This window comes from Taudactylus pleione, unplaced genomic scaffold (assembly GCF_031769625.1).
Source record: "Taudactylus pleione unplaced genomic scaffold, aTauple2 ptg000098l, whole genome shotgun sequence".
Lineage (NCBI taxonomy): Eukaryota > Metazoa > Chordata > Amphibia > Anura > Myobatrachidae > Taudactylus > Taudactylus pleione.
In genome coordinates, this window is record NW_028284500.1 from 129,922 (window position 1) to 148,233 (window position 18,312).

The window sequence follows — 18,312 nt, forward strand, 5'->3', positions numbered from 1 at the left end:
CGCTGGGAGAAAGTTGGGCTTTATCTCATATGTGACCGCTGCAGGAAGTTTATATAGAAGTGATAATAACCATTGACTGATAACCATCTCTGCTAAGACTACCAAGCCTTCAATAAGCATTCTGTCAATTGTTGAACCAAAAAGAAAGTTGAATAAATACAGCATATAGTATCATAGTTGCTGACGTTGAAAATAAAACCATTGCGGCGATTCAACCTTTCATGCCCAGAAATCCAGTTAATCCAGAGGAAGGCAACTGGTCAAGTCTCTGGCTTAACATCCTATGTTGTGTTATTAATGCCAGTAGCCCCATAACAATTGTTTTTTAGGAGAATGTCTATTCCTTTCTTAAACTGTTCTACAGTGGCTGCCAATACCAATGGGTATGTAATGCCGGCTGTCGGGATGCCTCCTGTCAGAATACCCACAGCGGCATCCCAATGGGTAGTATCCCGGCAGGGGTCATATAAGTACACTTCCACTCTCCCCTTCCCCTAACCATCTCTTTTTGTAGCCTAACCCTAACCCTCCTCACCCAGCACCCTAACGTCCCCGTTAGTGCCTAAATCTAACCCCCCCTTCGTGCCTAAACCTATCCCTCCCCCTTAGTGCCTCACCCTCCCCCCTTAGTGCCTAACCCTAACCCTCAATCCCCTTAACCCTCCCCCCGAAGGTGTCTAACCCTAACCTACCCCCCCCAAACCTAACCCAGGTATGCTCCCTAAACCTAACCCTCCTCCCCCGTGGCTAAGGGGGACCCGGACTAACCACGTTAGGGCTGGCTTCCTTCGTACCATTAATATATTTATACGACATAAAAGACTAGCGATACAATTTTTAATTCTTTCTTAGTATAAAAAATAAACTGTACTGTATCATATATGTTTGCTTGTTTAGACAATAACGTTATTGGGGTGTATTAATTAAAGTCGATTTTAATCAATTTAAAATCGATCTTGTGTTTATGGGGCTAAACCACACATTTACTAACAGACAATTTATGATTTGTTTTTTTAAGTATTCGTAAACGTGTGATTTAGCCACAGAAACACAACATCGATGTTAATCGAATAAAAGCAACCTTTAGTAAATATACCCCATTGTTGACACTGTCATTTGTACATGTTAACTGCCTATAGGGGGTTAAAAAAATTTCAGGCATCATAAACTGCTACAAAGACTTTTAAGCATTAGAAAAAAGACAAAACAGAATGGTTAAATATAATACTGTATAATAAATACACATCTCTTTATTTTTGCATCTTACAAGAAAGCATTGAAGAATATCGGTGTAAAATTAGCGCAATGTATTTATAATATATATATATATTTTTTTATTTATTTTTCCTCGAGGTGTGTTAATCGTGTATGCACCGTGACAGACGTATTGTTAATAATCTAGGTTTAGCTGTGGCAAATTTCTGTAAACAAAAAAGCGTGACCGCACAGGAGAGAGGGAGCGAATGTCAGTGATCTGGTTGACGAGATGCGAGATGGTTTTATAAAAGTCACAAAGAATAGGCCTTGTGGTCAAATAAACACATGAGATAACTGAATAAATAACACTTTGATTGTTTTTGTATGGTTCCTGGACAGTGATTTCTTCCATATTCTACAAAGTTCTTTGTCTTCTATATCATATATTACAGTCTTGTCATGCTGATTGTTTCTGTCATTGGCGTTTGCTTGCTGGATAGTCTTGCATCTCACGTCTCCACTAGCCCAGCACCTCCCCTTCATAGCAGGCTTCAGGCGTAGGTTCCAGCACTGCCATTGGTGACCCGGTCGGAGGCGAATAACTGGCCCGCAAGTAAGGTCCTTACCACACTGGTGGGGACGGGTTCCCTGGCGTAAGCTGGGTGTCACCTGTCTGAAGGTCACTGAAGGCTCTCTGGACATGAGAAGACATTGATGTAGTATGTGACAATCTGCTACTAATCATATTATATTTCTACAGTCACATTCACAAACACCTTTAACCAATAGTGTTATTCCCACCAGAGGTGTAATTAGGTATTTGAAGGCCCCATAGCAAAAGTTTGTAAGGGCCCATATGTACCACCCAATGGTAGAAAATGTACAGTATATAACACATGTAACTTTGGCAAGGAAGATGGGCCCCCCTCAGCTCTGGGCCCCATACTAGCTGCAATCCCTTGCACCTATGATAGTTACGCCCATGATTTTCCCACCTCTGGGGGTGATTCAATTGTTTAGGCAGCAATTTTTTTTAAGGGGCCCGACAGAGCAATTTAATTGTTGCTCAGGAGAGTGCGAGCAAAAATGTGCGATAAAGTCGTGGTTAGGGCGCCCTAACGAGGACTTTAAAATGGCTAAACCTGGTCTTATAGGGCGTGAAGATGGGGATAATTAACGGGCACCCAGAACATTTGAATTGCAACACTGGGTGCCCATTAATTATCGCCGCCCACCCAACAATTGAATCGCCCCCTAGGAGCCTTCAATCCTCTCTTTTACCTACGTATCATAATTCTCACTGCAAGTTACCATTTTAGCGTTCTGCCCAATCCGCTCCTTGTAATATAATTAATTAATGACGGAGGCACGTGAATGCTGGCAATTGTAGTGCCACAAGTGTAGAATTTAATTGGTACTTCCATCATTAATTCATATGCCTCATATTAACATAAAAATATTATTTTCCCCATAAATTATTTTAAAAATATAGGCTTCTTGATATTTATTAAATATTATATTGTTTTATTATTTTTGAATACTTACTAATTTGCTTCCAATAATTCATTTGTTAAATAATTGTGACTCAAATGTATTTATTAATTGTTTGGGCCCTTTATTAAGTGTTAATAAGTGATAACTTAATACATAGACTGTAATTGTGCGAGCAGGGCCCTCTTACCTCTTTACCTGTCTTTATTAACCAGGCTTGTTTTGTTACTGTTCTATTACTGTTGTTTTTCCAAATTGTAAAGCACAACGGAATATGATGGAGCTATATAAGTAACTGTTAGTAAATATGTTTAATGTTGCTCTTATTATGTTCTGGCCTGACAGACAACTCAAGCTGCACAATAACAATATAAGTAACTTTTAATAAAATGTTAATAAATATGTATATAAAGGCATAAGAAGTACTCTGTCACTGCTTAGTAACATACCCATGAACAAACTCGCAGCAGTCTCCTACCTCAAACTTGCAGATAAAATCAGCAAATATTCCGAAGAACGCCTCCGTGCTGGAGCCCTTGGGATCTTCTCCGAAGAAGGAGCAGACTTTAAAGAAGTCCTCTGTGGCCCGGTGCTGCAGTGTGTCCAGGCTCTGTATGGCGGGGAATGTGTTCTCTAGGAACGTCTGAGGAACGGGTTAAGGTTGCAATTCATTGTTTATATATCTAGTGTTTCTACTCCAGACCAGTGATGGACAACCTGATGCAATTCAGGGGCTACCTGTGCGCCCATGCAACCTTCAAAAGCCCTGCACATTACCCTTCATCTCATTCATATGGGAAAACAATACATTTACTCACCACATACCACAACACCCGACATACCCTTCACAGGGGGTGTAGTTATATTGCTGGTGAATGGGATCCCGGGCGTCAGTATACCGACACCGGAATCCCGCTGCCCGGCATATTGCCGACGCCAATATCCTGAAGGAGATCAGGATACCTGCATCGGCATCCCGAACCGCCGGAACACCGAATGTCCCAAGGAATGGGGGGTTGTTTAGGCACCCCTGGGGGGGAAATTAGGGCTAGAAAACCCCCACAGGAGCATTATGGGGAGGGGGGGTTATGGTTAGGCACCCCCCCCCCGGGAGGGATAGGTTAGGGGAGGGATAGTATACTAACCAGCCTCTGTTGGGATCTTTACTAGTCGGGCTTCCGGGGTCGGGATTTCATACCAAACCCCTTCACAGTGGCCACTCACCCAAACCACACCCTTATATTCATTATAAACCCCATTTACCCTAAAATGCCTATCCAACCACCTACTGTCCTAGGAGATCCAAAGCCTACCAACTCCCTAGCAATAGCTGAGGCTATGGGTGAAGCATACTGCGGTAAAAAGCAGAGGACAAGAGCTGAGACTGTTGGGGAATGGAGCAGAGGAAAGGACAGAAGAATCATAAGGCACGAACGAGCAGTGATGGAGGTCTATACGTTACACAGAACCTACTCTAAGGTCTAGGTCAGCTACATTGTTTAGGAACCTAGAGCCCAAACTGAGGTCATATGATCAGTAGAACCCATCACATTGAGATCTGATAAACAAAAAGAACACTGCATATGAAGAGTTAACAGAAAGAGGGACTGAGGTGTGATAGTAAAATAAAGCACAGAATGCAAAGAATGAAAGAGAATCATTGATGGTTAGCTCTTATGTTAGAAAGAATATATCACCGAATAACCAGGACAGTCGAATGCTGTGACTAATGAAAAACAGAAATATAATTTAAAGAACAATGCACAAGTCCTCTGCACACCTAATACTAAAAAGAAACACTTTACCTTATCCATGGAGATGATTCTAGTATTATTTACCTCTTATCCATGGTCTGACAAATCAGATACCTAGTGCCCAGCAACAACATACCCCTACAAGCCATTATCCATGGTCTGACAAATCAGATACCTAGCACCCAGAAACAACATATCCCTACAAGCCAATATCCATGGTCTGACAAATCAGATACCTAGCACCCAGCAACAACATACCCCTACAAGCCATTATCCATGGTCTGACAAATCAGATACCTAGCACCCAGAAACAACATACCCCTACAAGCCATTATCCATGGTCTGACAAATCAGATACCTAGCACCCAGCAACAACATACCCCTACAAGCCATTATCCATGGTCTGACAAATCAGATACCTAGCACCCAGAAACAACATACCCCTACAAGCCATTATCCATGGTCTGACAAATCAGATACCTAGCACCCAGCAACAACATACCCCTACAAGCCATTATCCATGGTCTGACAAATCAGATACCTAGCGCCCAGCAACAACATATCCCTACGAGCCATTATCCATGGTCTGACAAATCAGATACCTAGCGCCCAGCAACAACATACCCCTACGAGCCATTATCCATGGTCTGACAAATCAGATACCTAGCACCCAGCAACAACATACCCCTACAAGCCTTATCCATGGTCTGACAAATCAGATACCTAGCACCCAGCAACAACATACCCCTACAAGCCATTATCCATGGTCTGACAAATCAGATACCTAGCACCCAGCAACAACATACCCCTACAAGCCATAATCCATGGTCTGACAAATCAGATACCTAGCACCCAGCAACAACATACCCCTACAAGCCATTATCCATGGTCTGACAAATCAGATACCTAGCACCCAGCAACAACATACCCCTACAAGCCATTATCCATGGTCTGACAAATCAGATACCTAGCACCCAGCAACAACATACCCCTACAAGCCATTAAGGACCAGAACCGGTATTTATGCAATGGCAATGGCGATGTGCGCCACTAAAGGCGATTACTTGCTGCAGACAAAGGAACAGCAAAGGCATAAAGCCAAGCACTAAAGAAAGGTAAATACTTTGTAATCTCTATTCATAAGCGCTGCAGAATATGTGTGCGCTATATAAATAACTGGTAATAAATAATAAATTATACATGCATGTTCTATCCTCTGTATTTATTAATGCACCTATAGTATATTCCAGTGATTGTTTCCTGCACTCCTCCCAACACTTCCCACCTGCCAGAGTCGAATAAATGACTGCTAAAGCCAGGGCTGCATTTGCAAGAGTGCTTAGATTTTATGTGCTTAATTTAAAGTGTAACTAGAATTTTTAAATTGAAGCCGGAGTTATTCAGGAGTTAAACAGGAGGAAAACAGAAGGAGAAACTAACAAATCAACTATTCCTGCTATTAAGGACTGTTTTAATGTACCACCACACTTCCAACATGCCCATGGATTGTGCCTGTACCTGGATCCCCAATGCTGCTCACATTCCTCCTGACCTCTTCATGCAATCTGCTTATCCACTCCAACTATGCCATACCGAACGACGCAGCAAGATGACCCCTCTTATGGACCTTGGTTGTGGCCCCCAAATCTTGAGGCTTGGGGCCTGATTCAGACGCGCTCGCAAGCGGGTCGATGGTGGCCCAGTGCGCATGACGGAGCTGGGACCGTCGTGCGCATGCGCGAGACCCGGATAGCGATGGGCAAACCATCGCTCCGGGTCTCGTACCAAAGGGGGCATGCTGTCGATGTTGAGTGACAGCACGGCCCCTTTGGTGGGCAGGCCGGGGGCGTGGCTGCCCAGACGGAGGCGTTCCCATGGGAACGCCTACCGTCTAGGGGCCTTCCCCATTGACATCACAAGTGATGTCAGTGGAAGAGCTTTCGGCTCTGGTTGAGCCGAAAGCTCTCTGGGTGGTCCCCGATGGTCAGGATGGTCTTGACCATCACGACCATCTTCCTGGCCGCCCACAGCTATGCAAGCGGCCTGGAGGTCGCTCTAAAAAAAACAGAAGGCCGGCCCTGATTCAGAGCGAGCACTCTGTCAGAGCGTCCAGCTCTGAATCAGGGTCTTGGTGCAAATTTGATCAACTCATTGTCTTTTCCTCTTAAGGTTAAACTAACCTTTCCATAAATGTTATATTACTGTCACCTTTGTATCTAGGCAATCTGTGTCACCCCTGCCTGTCTGCCTCCTCCCCTTAGAATGTAAGCTCTCATGAGCAGGGCCCTCTTCCCTCATGTGCTTCTCCTTCACTTAATTATACTTTTATATACAACAGTACCCCACCCTTGGTTGCCGACACCATGCTGCTTATCTCAGTGTTATGCAGCAATGTATTAATCATGTATCTGTCCTGCATTGTTTGTACTGTTAATAACTGTTTTCTTGTGTGCTCATTTGTTTATGTACATTGTAAGGCGTTACGGAACCCTTGTGGCGCCATATAAATAAAGGCTAATAATAATAATAATGATAATTAATGGTAGAAAGATTGTTTTGGAGCGACTCTGCTTAACTGTTGCCTGTACATTAAACTACACCAACCGATGGTCATCGGACTTGGGCAGAATGAGAGCGTTTCTTAGTATGAGGTAGGTGCTCAGAAAAATTAGCTAAAGAAAGAGGGGGTGAGAATCCACTCTCTCTCATGGTTAATTAAAGACATAAATAAGCCTAAACGGAGCAGTATTGTAGTAAGAAAACATAAAAGTTTCATTACATAACGGGCATGATTCTAAAGGGGGCAAAGGTTGGACTTGTGATCTAGGCCTACTTCTAGTTAGCGAGAGCCAAGAGTAAGTGCGATTTTAAATGTGTGCAGGCCAGACCACCCAGGTGCACAGGTACAAAACCAGTGTGCTTTATACATGAGGCCCTTTCCTCTCTATGATGTCAGTGTGTTTGGACCAGTAACTCAGTGAGTGACTTATTACAGGACTGTTACATGATGGCACCAAACTAGCAGGATTATCGAAAAGTGACAACCATCTAAAAACGCCTGCATCACACGGATGCTCTGACTCTCTCTAGCAATGTAATATGTATTTACCACCACAATTGTCTTCTAGCATATTGGAACGCTGATGCAACCTCTTACTAGAGAGTGAGACAAGAACTTCAGGTCAGCATAATCCAATTGCTCCCTTACACAATGTCTGTGGAAGAGGATACACTCATTGTGAGGGGGAACTTGTCCTGGGTGGAGCTGCTCATTCGGCTGCAGGCGTTTTTTATCTCCTGAATGGTCACATGTAGGTCACTAAGGTCAGCAGTGAGCGACCTCTGATTTACTGGGGAGGAAAGACAAGTTGTACATACATCACACAGGTCACTGGTCAAACATCCTAATAGACCGGTAGCTACACAATAATCCTCTAACTAGGTGCTGCTCCTGCCAAAAAATAAAAACCCTGTTACCTAACACAGTCATCGCAAATCAAAACATTATATATTATAGATCAACTATCTGTTATGTATCCATTAACACATTAGAAAGAGTTGGGGGAAACTTCTGATACCCTAATATTACACAAGTGATGATAATATAGTATGTATATAAATCCCTGTAAATAATATATATAGACGGAGATCTGATGTCATCGCTTACATTAGTGACTTCTGATATCATCACATCAGTGTTTATTAGGAACACTTGTTTATTATAAGGAACCAACTAAACAAAATTATAGTGAAAATTAGAGGTCATCTGGGACTTCCAGGAGATGTATAAAAGCTTTCAGACACTGTTCTCTTTGCCAAATAAATATATTCTTTCTTTTAAAATAATAGAAACAAAACGGAAACAGATCTGTGCAAGAGGTTAGGTGTTTTCTGTAGTGAGTGTGACGAATGCAGGGGCCACTAAATGGGTGGTGACCATACTTGCTAAGCCCACCTCTGGGTGCATTATGGGCAGTGTAATTACTAGTGCCAGTAATTAAGATGGAGGAGTGAGGAATGCAGCATGGAACTTGCTGGAACCATACTTTGTGCCTCGTTTAAGAGTCAGCACAAGAATCAATCTGGCATCGTGGAGAAACCATGATGCATTGCAGAAAGGGAGCTATATGGTTTGTGAATTGTACTATGATCAATGTCACTTTATGACACTAATCTCCAAATCTAGGCAAATATATCACAATGTTTACACGATATCATAGGGACAAATCACTCAGACACCACTTTAAAGTAGAGATGTGCCGGCTCGGTTCGGAATTTCCCGCCAAGTTCGGATTTTTCCTGTCAAAAATTGGGTCTCAGATAGAGGCAAAACGTCATCTTTCATGGACTTTTTGTTCATGAAAGATGATGTTTGTCCATACAAGATGACGTTCTGCCTCTTTCTGAGACCCAGTTTTTGGCGGGAAAAATAAGAACTTCACAGGAAAATCCGAACCGAGCCTGCACATCTCTACTTTAAAGCATGCTTACCTACCTTTTATAATCTCTTCCCGGGAGAAGCCCGGGTAAGAGAAGCAGCAGGGGGCCGATGGGGGCGAGGCCTAATGATTTGCGTCATTAAGCCCCGCCCCCTCGCGGTAAAACTGCCGCGATTGGGTAAAATTTACATAGGGGGCGGGGCCAAATGCTGTGATTCACGCAGAATCACATCTTAAGCCCCGCCCCCTTCACGGAGACCCGCGATCGCCGCGGGTATTCTCATTCTGCCCACTTCACTAGGAAGTGGGCAGATTGCGGGAGAAATGCCTACCCTTCCGGGGGTGCGGGGGGTTACCCGAAAAATCGTGAGCCTCCCGCGAAAACCGGGAGGGTAGGCATGTATGCTTTAAAGTGGTTGAGTATTACCAGCATATATTGTTATATTGTTCCTACAAGAGGGAGCACTGTCTTCTCTCCCCTGGGCCTGGTATGTGTATGCAGACCCTAAAACCAACACTGAAGTCTCCTGTGACAGAGCTGCCACTATCTATAACTAATTTTCCGGGACACTAGAGCTAAACTGGTGAATCTCAGCAGATTATACAGTATATGTCAATGTAGACATATGTGGACTATAATCACCATCATATTATCTTTACTGGTTATAATGATATTTATTCACATTTTCTATGATCCTATTCGATAAACAATCATTAGTAAGGAATATATGATTGGACAGTGAGAACTGCATTTTAGTGTGCAAAGTATCAGGGACTGTGCTGTCCAGATGATCAACAGAAGAAGATAGAGACATTTCCAGGACAAAACCTGGAACCGTTCCTGGAAATTAGACGCAAGTTGGCGGCTAGGCCGTGATGTAGCATAGCATCCAGAAATATAATACAATAGAGCGCAGAGAACAGGTTACCTTTGGCAGCGAGAGGCACAGTGGGGAGATCCTTGGCAAAGCTTAGCAGCTCAGGAAAATGCTGGATGAGGGATTTGGCGAGTATGTGCAAAAATGTGAATTTTCCATCCACTGTCTTTGTGGTATTGAGCTGTAAAAGAAATCGGCTTAGTTGGGGGAGATATGCCAAACATATATCACAGGTAAGATCAGTTCAAAGGGAATTGGTATGAAATACCGCCAGCCGCACGGTTCGATTCCCGGCAGCGGCAGCCCAACATCAGCAGAGATCCCGGCAGCGGAAGCCGGACAGTGCTGTAAATCCCGATCGTTGATAGGTGAGTATCTACTAACCTAACCCTCCTAACCCTAACCCTCCTTAGGGGTGCCTAACCCTAACCTGCCCCCAAGTGCCTAACCCTAATACCCCCTCTAAGTGCCTAACCCTAACCACCCCCTTCCCCGCTGCCTAACCCTAAGTCCCCCCCGGGGGTGCCTGACCCTAACCCTCCCTCCCCCCTAGCCTAACCCTCCCGGGGGGGTGCCTAACCCTAAGTCCCCCCCGGGAGCCCTAAACCTAACCCTCCCCCCCCCGCAGCTGTCCGCTCGCAGCGCCCGGCATCACTACGATCGGGATGCCAGGCGCCGGTCTCCCGGCGTCGGGGAAATGCCAGGCGTCTACATCTAGACGCCCGGCATTTCACCCTTGCCGGGATATGACAGTCGGGAAGCCGGCTGCCGGTATTTAGGCAGTCGGCTTCCCATTCAAAGCGGCAGTCTTACGACATCTGGGTCTAAATGTAATAGACTGCGAGCCAGCACCGCTGCGGTAGTACATGCAAGTATGCTCGTATTTTTAAAGCAGCAAGCATGATAAAGGCTAAACCAGCTTAGTAAGAGCGCCTCCTGAATAAGCCCTCCCTGCTCTGCCTGGAAGAGCGAGGACTGTTAGTACAGATTTGTGTGGACTGAGGGCCTGACTCAGCCAGGAACGCACGCCAGCAGACGCACGCACCTGTCCGCGGCGAGAATATGCTAATCAATGCATACGCACGGAGGCCGCAACAAAAGATGCAGACGCCCAGCCCTATATTAAGACGCCCATCTCTCTTTACTCACAGCCTGATCAGTACGCAAGATAGCGTAAACATCGGTAACATCAAGAACCATCGGACCCATACACACAATAGTGGGTGACCTGACCTGCCGCAAGATTTTGTCTGCTTCCTGTGTACAGCTTACGGTATGGCTGCGTATGCCGCCGCACTGCCTTCATTATGCACGCCCCTATAACGGCGTTATAACGTCTGCATTCGCCTGACCACCCCCAGTCACCACCCACAAACGGCACTTCCTGTCAATCAATATCGGAAGTGTCTGCGTACACACTGCGTGTAGTCTGCGTACCCTAACCCGATCGCACTGACTAGTTTGCGCATGCACAATGTGATTCATACGCATGCGCAGAGCAAAACATCAGCCAAGTGTGTGCATTCTCTCCTGTGCGTTCCTTGCTGAATCAGGCCCCGAATCTGATGTGCATGTAATGCCAACGCCACGCCGCCCCCTGCAAACAGAATGCTAATGCACTTATACAAATGTTCTGAACCACTACTGAAGCTGCTTCCGTTCATCTCAATGGAGGAAAGTGGGAATATGTTTCTTGCTCAGCCAAGCATCACATTCTTATCTGGCTAAAGACTATCCAAAACACAATCCTACCTAATCTGTATAATGGCAGTACTACAAATCATATCCAGCCTCAGCCATCTCAGCACATTTTCTACCTTTACTGTAAAGAACCCTTCCCTGTGTTGCTGATAGAACCATCATTTCTTCTAGCCCCAATGAATAGCCCAGAGTAATCTGTGCACATATCAAAAATAGTTGTGGCTTTATAAAGATCATTTCTATAATGCCCTATGGTAAGCATACTGTCACGGACCGCCGGCCGATCTCTCCAGATACTCTCTGAGAATCGCCGCCCGTGACTTATATTGGTTACTTGAGCACGCGTGGTTAAATAAACCAAACAACTGCCATCAGCAAAGAGGAACTTTAGTATTAAATACAGAGTAAACCTTTGCTTTTACCTGCTATACGGTTATGCACACTTCCAGAACTAGAATTAATGTTTTAATTCAAGAATATCTTCAAAGCTTAGTTACAAAAAGTTACAAGATTAATATGGGTTCACACAAATTACTCACAATTCCAAGAAATAAAATAAAAGGGAAGAAACAAACCACACAGTTTGACTTAGGTGGTTCTGGACGAGGTAGTCCCAATGACAAACTCCGGATCAATCTGTACCTCACGACCGCCACTCAGAAATGAACACTGCACTACAGGTGTATCACAGTTTTATCCTGCTCTCCTGCATCCCCCCAAATCCCCCTCCCTGGGTGCAGGCCCGCTGAGAGCTGCAGCAGGCCTGGGTAATAGGGGGCGTGGCCTAATCACGGGAGGCGTGGCCACACCCCCTTCCCGGAAAAAAAGAAAGATATGCAGCGCCGCGCACTGGGGAGAGGGGGCGCCCTGAGCCCCTTCAGCCCGGCGCAAAGCCAGGGGGGGCGCGATCAGTGTGATCGCTCCCCCCACAGGCTTAGGAGACCGCTGTGGCTGCTGCTCAGCAGCCACGAGCAGTCTCCACTGCAGCTCAGCACACGCTGTGTGCTGGGCTGCTGCGAGGGAGGGGGAGCGGCGCCGGACCCGTGCCCCCGCCGGGCCCCTCAGGAAGCCCGGGCCCGGGTAATCTGTACCCGCTCCCCCCCCCCCCTCTCGGCGCCCCTGCCTGGGTGATTTGAACCATTGTCACTGTGGCTGGGGCTCCAGGGTCTCTCTGTCATTTGGGCAGGGGTTCTTAATTACCTTTCAGCCCTTTCGGAAGTTTGAGAAGTGGGCTTAGGTCAATAAACATGCACACATATTAAGTAATTAAACATACACCTCTGTAGCCTGACTGTCTGTTGGTATTAACTACAATTCTTTGATCTCCGTCCCTAAACAGGACACAGGGCTTTTTATGACTGGTGTTAGCAAGGATCTGGCCAGCTGTCAGGTAATTTCCCTGGACATCCTTCAAGTCCAAAAATGGCAAGTTACATGTTTATACCCTTAACATAGCCTGCACAGTTATGCCCATGCAGACGCCAAAATCCGCATTTTCTGCTACACATACCAGCTATAGTTTGTTTTCTAATATGCACATGGTTAATCACTGTAAGAGTTGCGTATAAATCTAATTCTAATTTGTGTAGAAGGTTAAACTATCCTCATTAAACTGTTGTTACCCCCTGAGACAGATCCCCCTACGTGACTAGGAATGCTGGACTATCATTACACCCATTTACATACAAAGGTTTTGTATTTAACACAGAACAAACGTTTTCATCATCAGAAAAGACCACGTGTTACCGGACATACGGTTTGGGACATACCTCGGTGAGGAAGTTGATCTTGAATCCAGTTGTCCTGTTAGTTTTGGGCTGTCCATCATTCAGATAGTTCCCCATGGCTAAAACAAACTGCACAGACAGACAGGTATCAGATCCCAGGTTCATTCTCCCAATGTATGTATGTATGTATGTATGTATGTATGTTTGTATGTTTGCAGTGCTAATTTTCAGCAGGAACCTCTTATTAACTGTGATGTAATGTCCTTGGCCAAAATGTGTTTCCATAAGATAATTATTTTTTTTTTTTAAAGATCCTTGAGTGCCTACTTTTCTAAGTACTACATGTGTATGTATATATATATATATATATATATATATATATATATTTATATATATGTGTGTGTGTGTGTTTTTCTATAGATAACTATGATATATATTTCCAGTATACAGGTTAGTTGTTTAGAGATACTTTTAATTTTATTGTATCGGCTATGTGATAGGGTGGGTAGCCGTTTAGTAGCTGGCCCTCCTGCCGATAATTATTACAATCAGGCTGTTATATTTCATTCTTTATAAATTGTTTTCATGTTATTGTTCTGTATAGGTGGTGCTTGTTATACATACATACATGTCCCTATGACATGGAGATTTGATTTGTATGCTTAGTTTTTCTATTGTAATTGTATTTGGTGTTGGTTGTATATACATGTCACTATGGTTACCGGGCCCTCCCCCTTTCCTTTGCCGCCGGCGGTGCGCATGACGTAATGGAAGTGCGCCCGAGTGCGTGCACGGGACGGTGGAGGCTCCGGGATTACACTGGGTGATATATAAGAGGTCAGAGTTTCTTGTATTCTTTGTCCTGACAAAAGGTGTAAATAAATACACCTGAAACATTGACATCTACCTGATGGTGTTGTTCTACTTTATTTGAAAACCGTGGAATCTTACAGTATGTGAGAAAACCAAGATAAACCCTTTTACTTGATATTAATTATTATTATTAAATCACTTTTTATAAACCTTATGGTTGCTTTAGAAATCCTCAAAATGTTCCATAGTAAGGTCACTGTATGATTTAGATTTAGACGCTATTGCAGCCGCAGTTGCTACATTTTGGAGTCACACCAGCGGTAGTATACAAATGCTAATCAGCCTTCCCCTTGTGCACTAACGTACGGCGAACAGTGCAAGCCCTTGGACATCCACTTTCACTGCCCCTGGGTGGTGCAACTCCGCCAGTGGCTCTGAACACACCAACATGGGAGCACCATCACGTGCACCATCTATCCTCGCACCAGCCTACGGCAGGCTCAGTGTCTCCTCCTGAAATTCGAACTTGGCCTCTGTGGCTGTGGCTCTGTGTCTGAGAACACAGCCGCCTTTACTGACATGCCCCCGACACTCCCTTAACACGCCCCTCAGACACTCCCATAACACACCCCAACACTCCCATAACATGCCCCTCAGACACTCCCATAACACGCCCCCGACACTCCCATAACACACCCCAACACTCCCATAACACGCCCCTCAGATACTCCCATAACACGCCCCTCAGACAGCCTTATTGTTGCATTCACTTCAGGCCACCTCCCAGTCGCCACCCAGGAACGCCCATGATCTTGCCTCTCCATTCCTAATGCCAGCGCTACTGCACGCAGAAGCACACACTCAGCGGACCGCATACACAGTAAGGGTTTTCAGTACTTTTGGTGCATTCGCATTACCCCAAAAATCATCGCTCAACTGCGCAAACACCAGCACTCCTCTAAATCAGGCCCTGATATGTCATACATGGTTGATTGATCACTACTGTCCAGATATCTGGCTAAATTGTATTTGCATTAACAAACAACAATGATAAATCGCCCCTAGCCTCCCCGTTACTACCTCAATCTGAGTTATTCTACTGATCACCACCAAGCATCATACAGGACGTAACGCGAGAGAGGTTTCTAAAACAACACAGGGATTTTTTTTTATGACCATTCCTCCTAAGTGAAATCTCTCTTCCCCTTGTGATGCCGCAGGAAGTGTGTGGAGCGTGGTGTACAGGAGCTACTGGTCGTCTGCATCAGGAGAGGTGACAGGAGGAGGTGTTGGCTCTCACTCAGAATATGCTGACTTCAGGACTCATTACACAGGAACTTTTCCACGGACTCTCCCCCCTCCCTGCACACTCTCTAGGTTAATTGTTACCTGCCTGCCCCTGTCTTCTAGTGTGTGCTCAGCAAGATTCCTGCCCGTTATGAATTATTTCACAGTGCAGCACGAAAGCCTCGGCTGAGAGCCCAGATGGAGATGAAGAGACTGCCCACAGCGGGGCATATAATGGGCACAATGTGGCTTGTTACTAAGAATTACCACCATTATTAAAACAAGGCGTAAAGGAACAGGCCCAAATGGCACTGTAGCAGGCTGATTAAAATGGACCTGAAACCTTACACACGGCAGAGGCAGCCATTTTGTCATCAGAAACCATTGGCCCGTGCCTCAGTGATGTCACTAGTCCCTAGTGAATGAAGAGGCTGCAATCTCATAAATATGGGTTCAGCACCTAAATGGCTGCCTCCTTTGTTTGGAGACGACAGGTATACTTTTAAAAACACATTGCAGTATGTGAAAATCAATAATAAAGAGCGGACATAGGTGGATTGGAGTGTTTTCCTTATAGGTTCACGTCCCGACAATTTACTAAGCTCCAAATTGCTGCAAAATTTAAAAAAACAAATCACACTTTAGTACAGAAAATGCTTTCTCAATTCTTCCCCATTAAAAATATAGAAACCACCAGATTTACTAAGGATTCAGATGAATACCTCTGAGTTCTAGTCCTTCAGTGATTTAATCTGTGGATCCAATAGGCCTCTAGAGTGCAATGAAGTACAAGAATTTAATGAGCTATGCACCTAATACCCCTTTTACACCATCGCTAAAACCCGGGTTATTGCAGGGTTAACCCGGGTAGCTCCTTGGTGTAAAAGGGGACAAGGTTGGATCCCCGGGTCGAGTGACCCGGCAATCCAACCCAGGTAACTTGCACGGTTTAACATGGGAATGACCTGTGAAGCCCTGCAGTGTAAACGGCGTGATCCGGGTCACGATGACTTGGAGCGAACCGCAAGCCGGCGGATTGCCGGCTTCATGGTGCTTGGAGATTATGTCATCTCCAAGCGTCCACTTCCACACCAGAAGAGCTGGGGCTGACTCTGGAATTTCCTGAGTCGGCGCCGGCTAAATTCCGTGTCAGACACGGAATTTAGGTATAAAATATAAATTCGTCATTACTGCACCGATGTGGCCACCACATATTCATCAAGCGAGGCTTGATTGCGGGAACTGATGCTATCTTTAGATGGCGTTAGTTTCTGGAGCAGCTCTACTCCTTCAATTTGGATGGAGCTCCGGAGTGCAAGGACTGATCTGTACCGCCTCCTCATCCTCTCTGTGCTCATAAATTCACACTTATGCTGCCTGTCAGTGTAAACGTTTGCAGCTGCCTGTCAGTGTAAACGTTTGCAGCTGCCTGTCAGTGTAAACGTTTGCAGCTGCCTGTCAGTGTAAACGTTTGCAGCTGCCTGTCAGTGTAAACGTTTGCAGCTGCCTGTCAGTGTAAACGTTTGCAGCTGCCTGTCAGTGTAAACGTTTGCAGCTGCCTGTCAGTGTAAACGTTTGCAGCTGCCTGTCAGTGTAAACATTTGCAGCTGCCTGTCAGTGTAAAAGTTTGCAGCTGCCTGTCAGTGTAAACATTTGCAGCTGCCTGTCAGTGTAAACGTTTGCAGCTGCCTGTCAGTGTAAATATTTGCAGCTGCCTGTCAGTGTAAACGTTTGCAGCTACCTGTCAGTGTAAATGTTTGCAGCTGCCTGCCAGTGTATATATTTGCAGCTACTTATTAGCTTTGAAAGTGGAGGTGCTAGGGATTGTGGGACAGGTGCTTTTTGAAGCAGCTGTCCTGGCATGGGAGCATTGCTGAATTGCTCCGGTACTTTGGTATTCACTGCCGCAACTCACGGGAAGCTGGATACTTAATTGATGGGAGGCTTGATAATGAATAGGCACCAAAATATTTATAGGGAAAGGAACTTAGCAAAGCAAAGATTCAAAGATCACATGGAGAAAAACTACCTTAAATTCATTGCTCATTTCTGTAAAACCAACATAGAAATTTTTTTCATAGAACACAATCAGATACAATGCGGAACACTTAATAAACCAGGGGTCTCAGTTTCAGTCCTCAAGTACCTCCAACAGGTCATGTTTTGTGGATTTCTTTAATAATTTCTGTAATCATGCACAGGTGAGTTAATCTATTTTGCTGGGTCAGTAATTATCCCACCTGCTTCCACAGACAGGAATCCTAAAAACATGACCTGTCGGGAAAACATGTGGGTCGAGGTTGAGAACCGCTGATGTACTGTTACATTCTTTCCACTAGGGGTCGCCATCACCACTGACTCGCCAATATTTCATCAGGACAATTCAAAGAAGATGACATAACACCAGGAGAAGCGTACAGTACAATAACAATTCACAGAGAAACACTATGACACAGAAAAGCATTCCACCACACAGCCAAAATCAACAGAAAAGAATACTACATAATAAGGATCACCGCCAGAATAAAAAAGGAAGATAAAATCTATTTCATAACACAATACAATCAATCAATTAGCCATACGACATTAAAGGGATAGTCAATAAATACTGGACTACCCTTTGAAAGGCAACAAACAAGATCCTAAACACAAAAACTGACATTGCATATAAAAAAGCACCAGACTTTTATAAAACAACTAGTACACAATCTAATCTAACACAAACTACACAAAGCACACTCACATCCACAAGCACAGCAGGGGTTCCACTACTGCGGTAAGTGCACAAGATGCGCACAGTGAGGAAAGGACAGTACCAAACCAGTCAGGACAGTCACATCCAGTCAGGGGCGCCGAGAGGGAGGGAGGCGGGTACTAGTTAGCCAGCCTGGGCTTGATGAAGGGGCCCGGGTCCGATGCGCCCCCCCCTCCCTCTTACCTGTCAGCAGCCCAGCACACGCTGTAGCCTGTGTGGGGGGGAGGATTACACTGTTCGTGCCCTCCCTGGTTTTGCGCTGTTCTGAGT

The 18,312-nt window shown here is 45.0% G+C and overlaps 1 protein-coding gene across 5 annotated transcripts in view; it reads right to left on the bottom strand.

Moving 5' to 3' along the window:
* Positions 1-1,251: 1,251 nt before the first annotated feature.
* The window catches only part of GRID2IP (Grid2 interacting protein), a 153,802-nt gene continuing 136,741 nt past the window's right edge, over positions 1,252-18,312 (bottom strand). For all 5 annotated transcript variants that reach the window (XM_088470328.1, XM_088470327.1, XM_088470330.1 and 2 more), the window contains 5 exons: positions 13,230-13,316; positions 9,811-9,940; positions 7,674-7,792; positions 3,167-3,331; positions 1,252-1,891 (listed from right to left, as the gene is read on the bottom strand). In XM_088470328.1, coding sequence (XP_088326454.1) covers positions 1,820-1,891; positions 3,167-3,331; positions 7,674-7,792; positions 9,811-9,940; positions 13,230-13,316 — 573 coding nt within the window. In that variant the 3' untranslated portion in view covers positions 1,252-1,819. The remainder of the gene's footprint in view (positions 1,892-3,166; positions 3,332-7,673; positions 7,793-9,810; positions 9,941-13,229; positions 13,317-18,312) is intronic.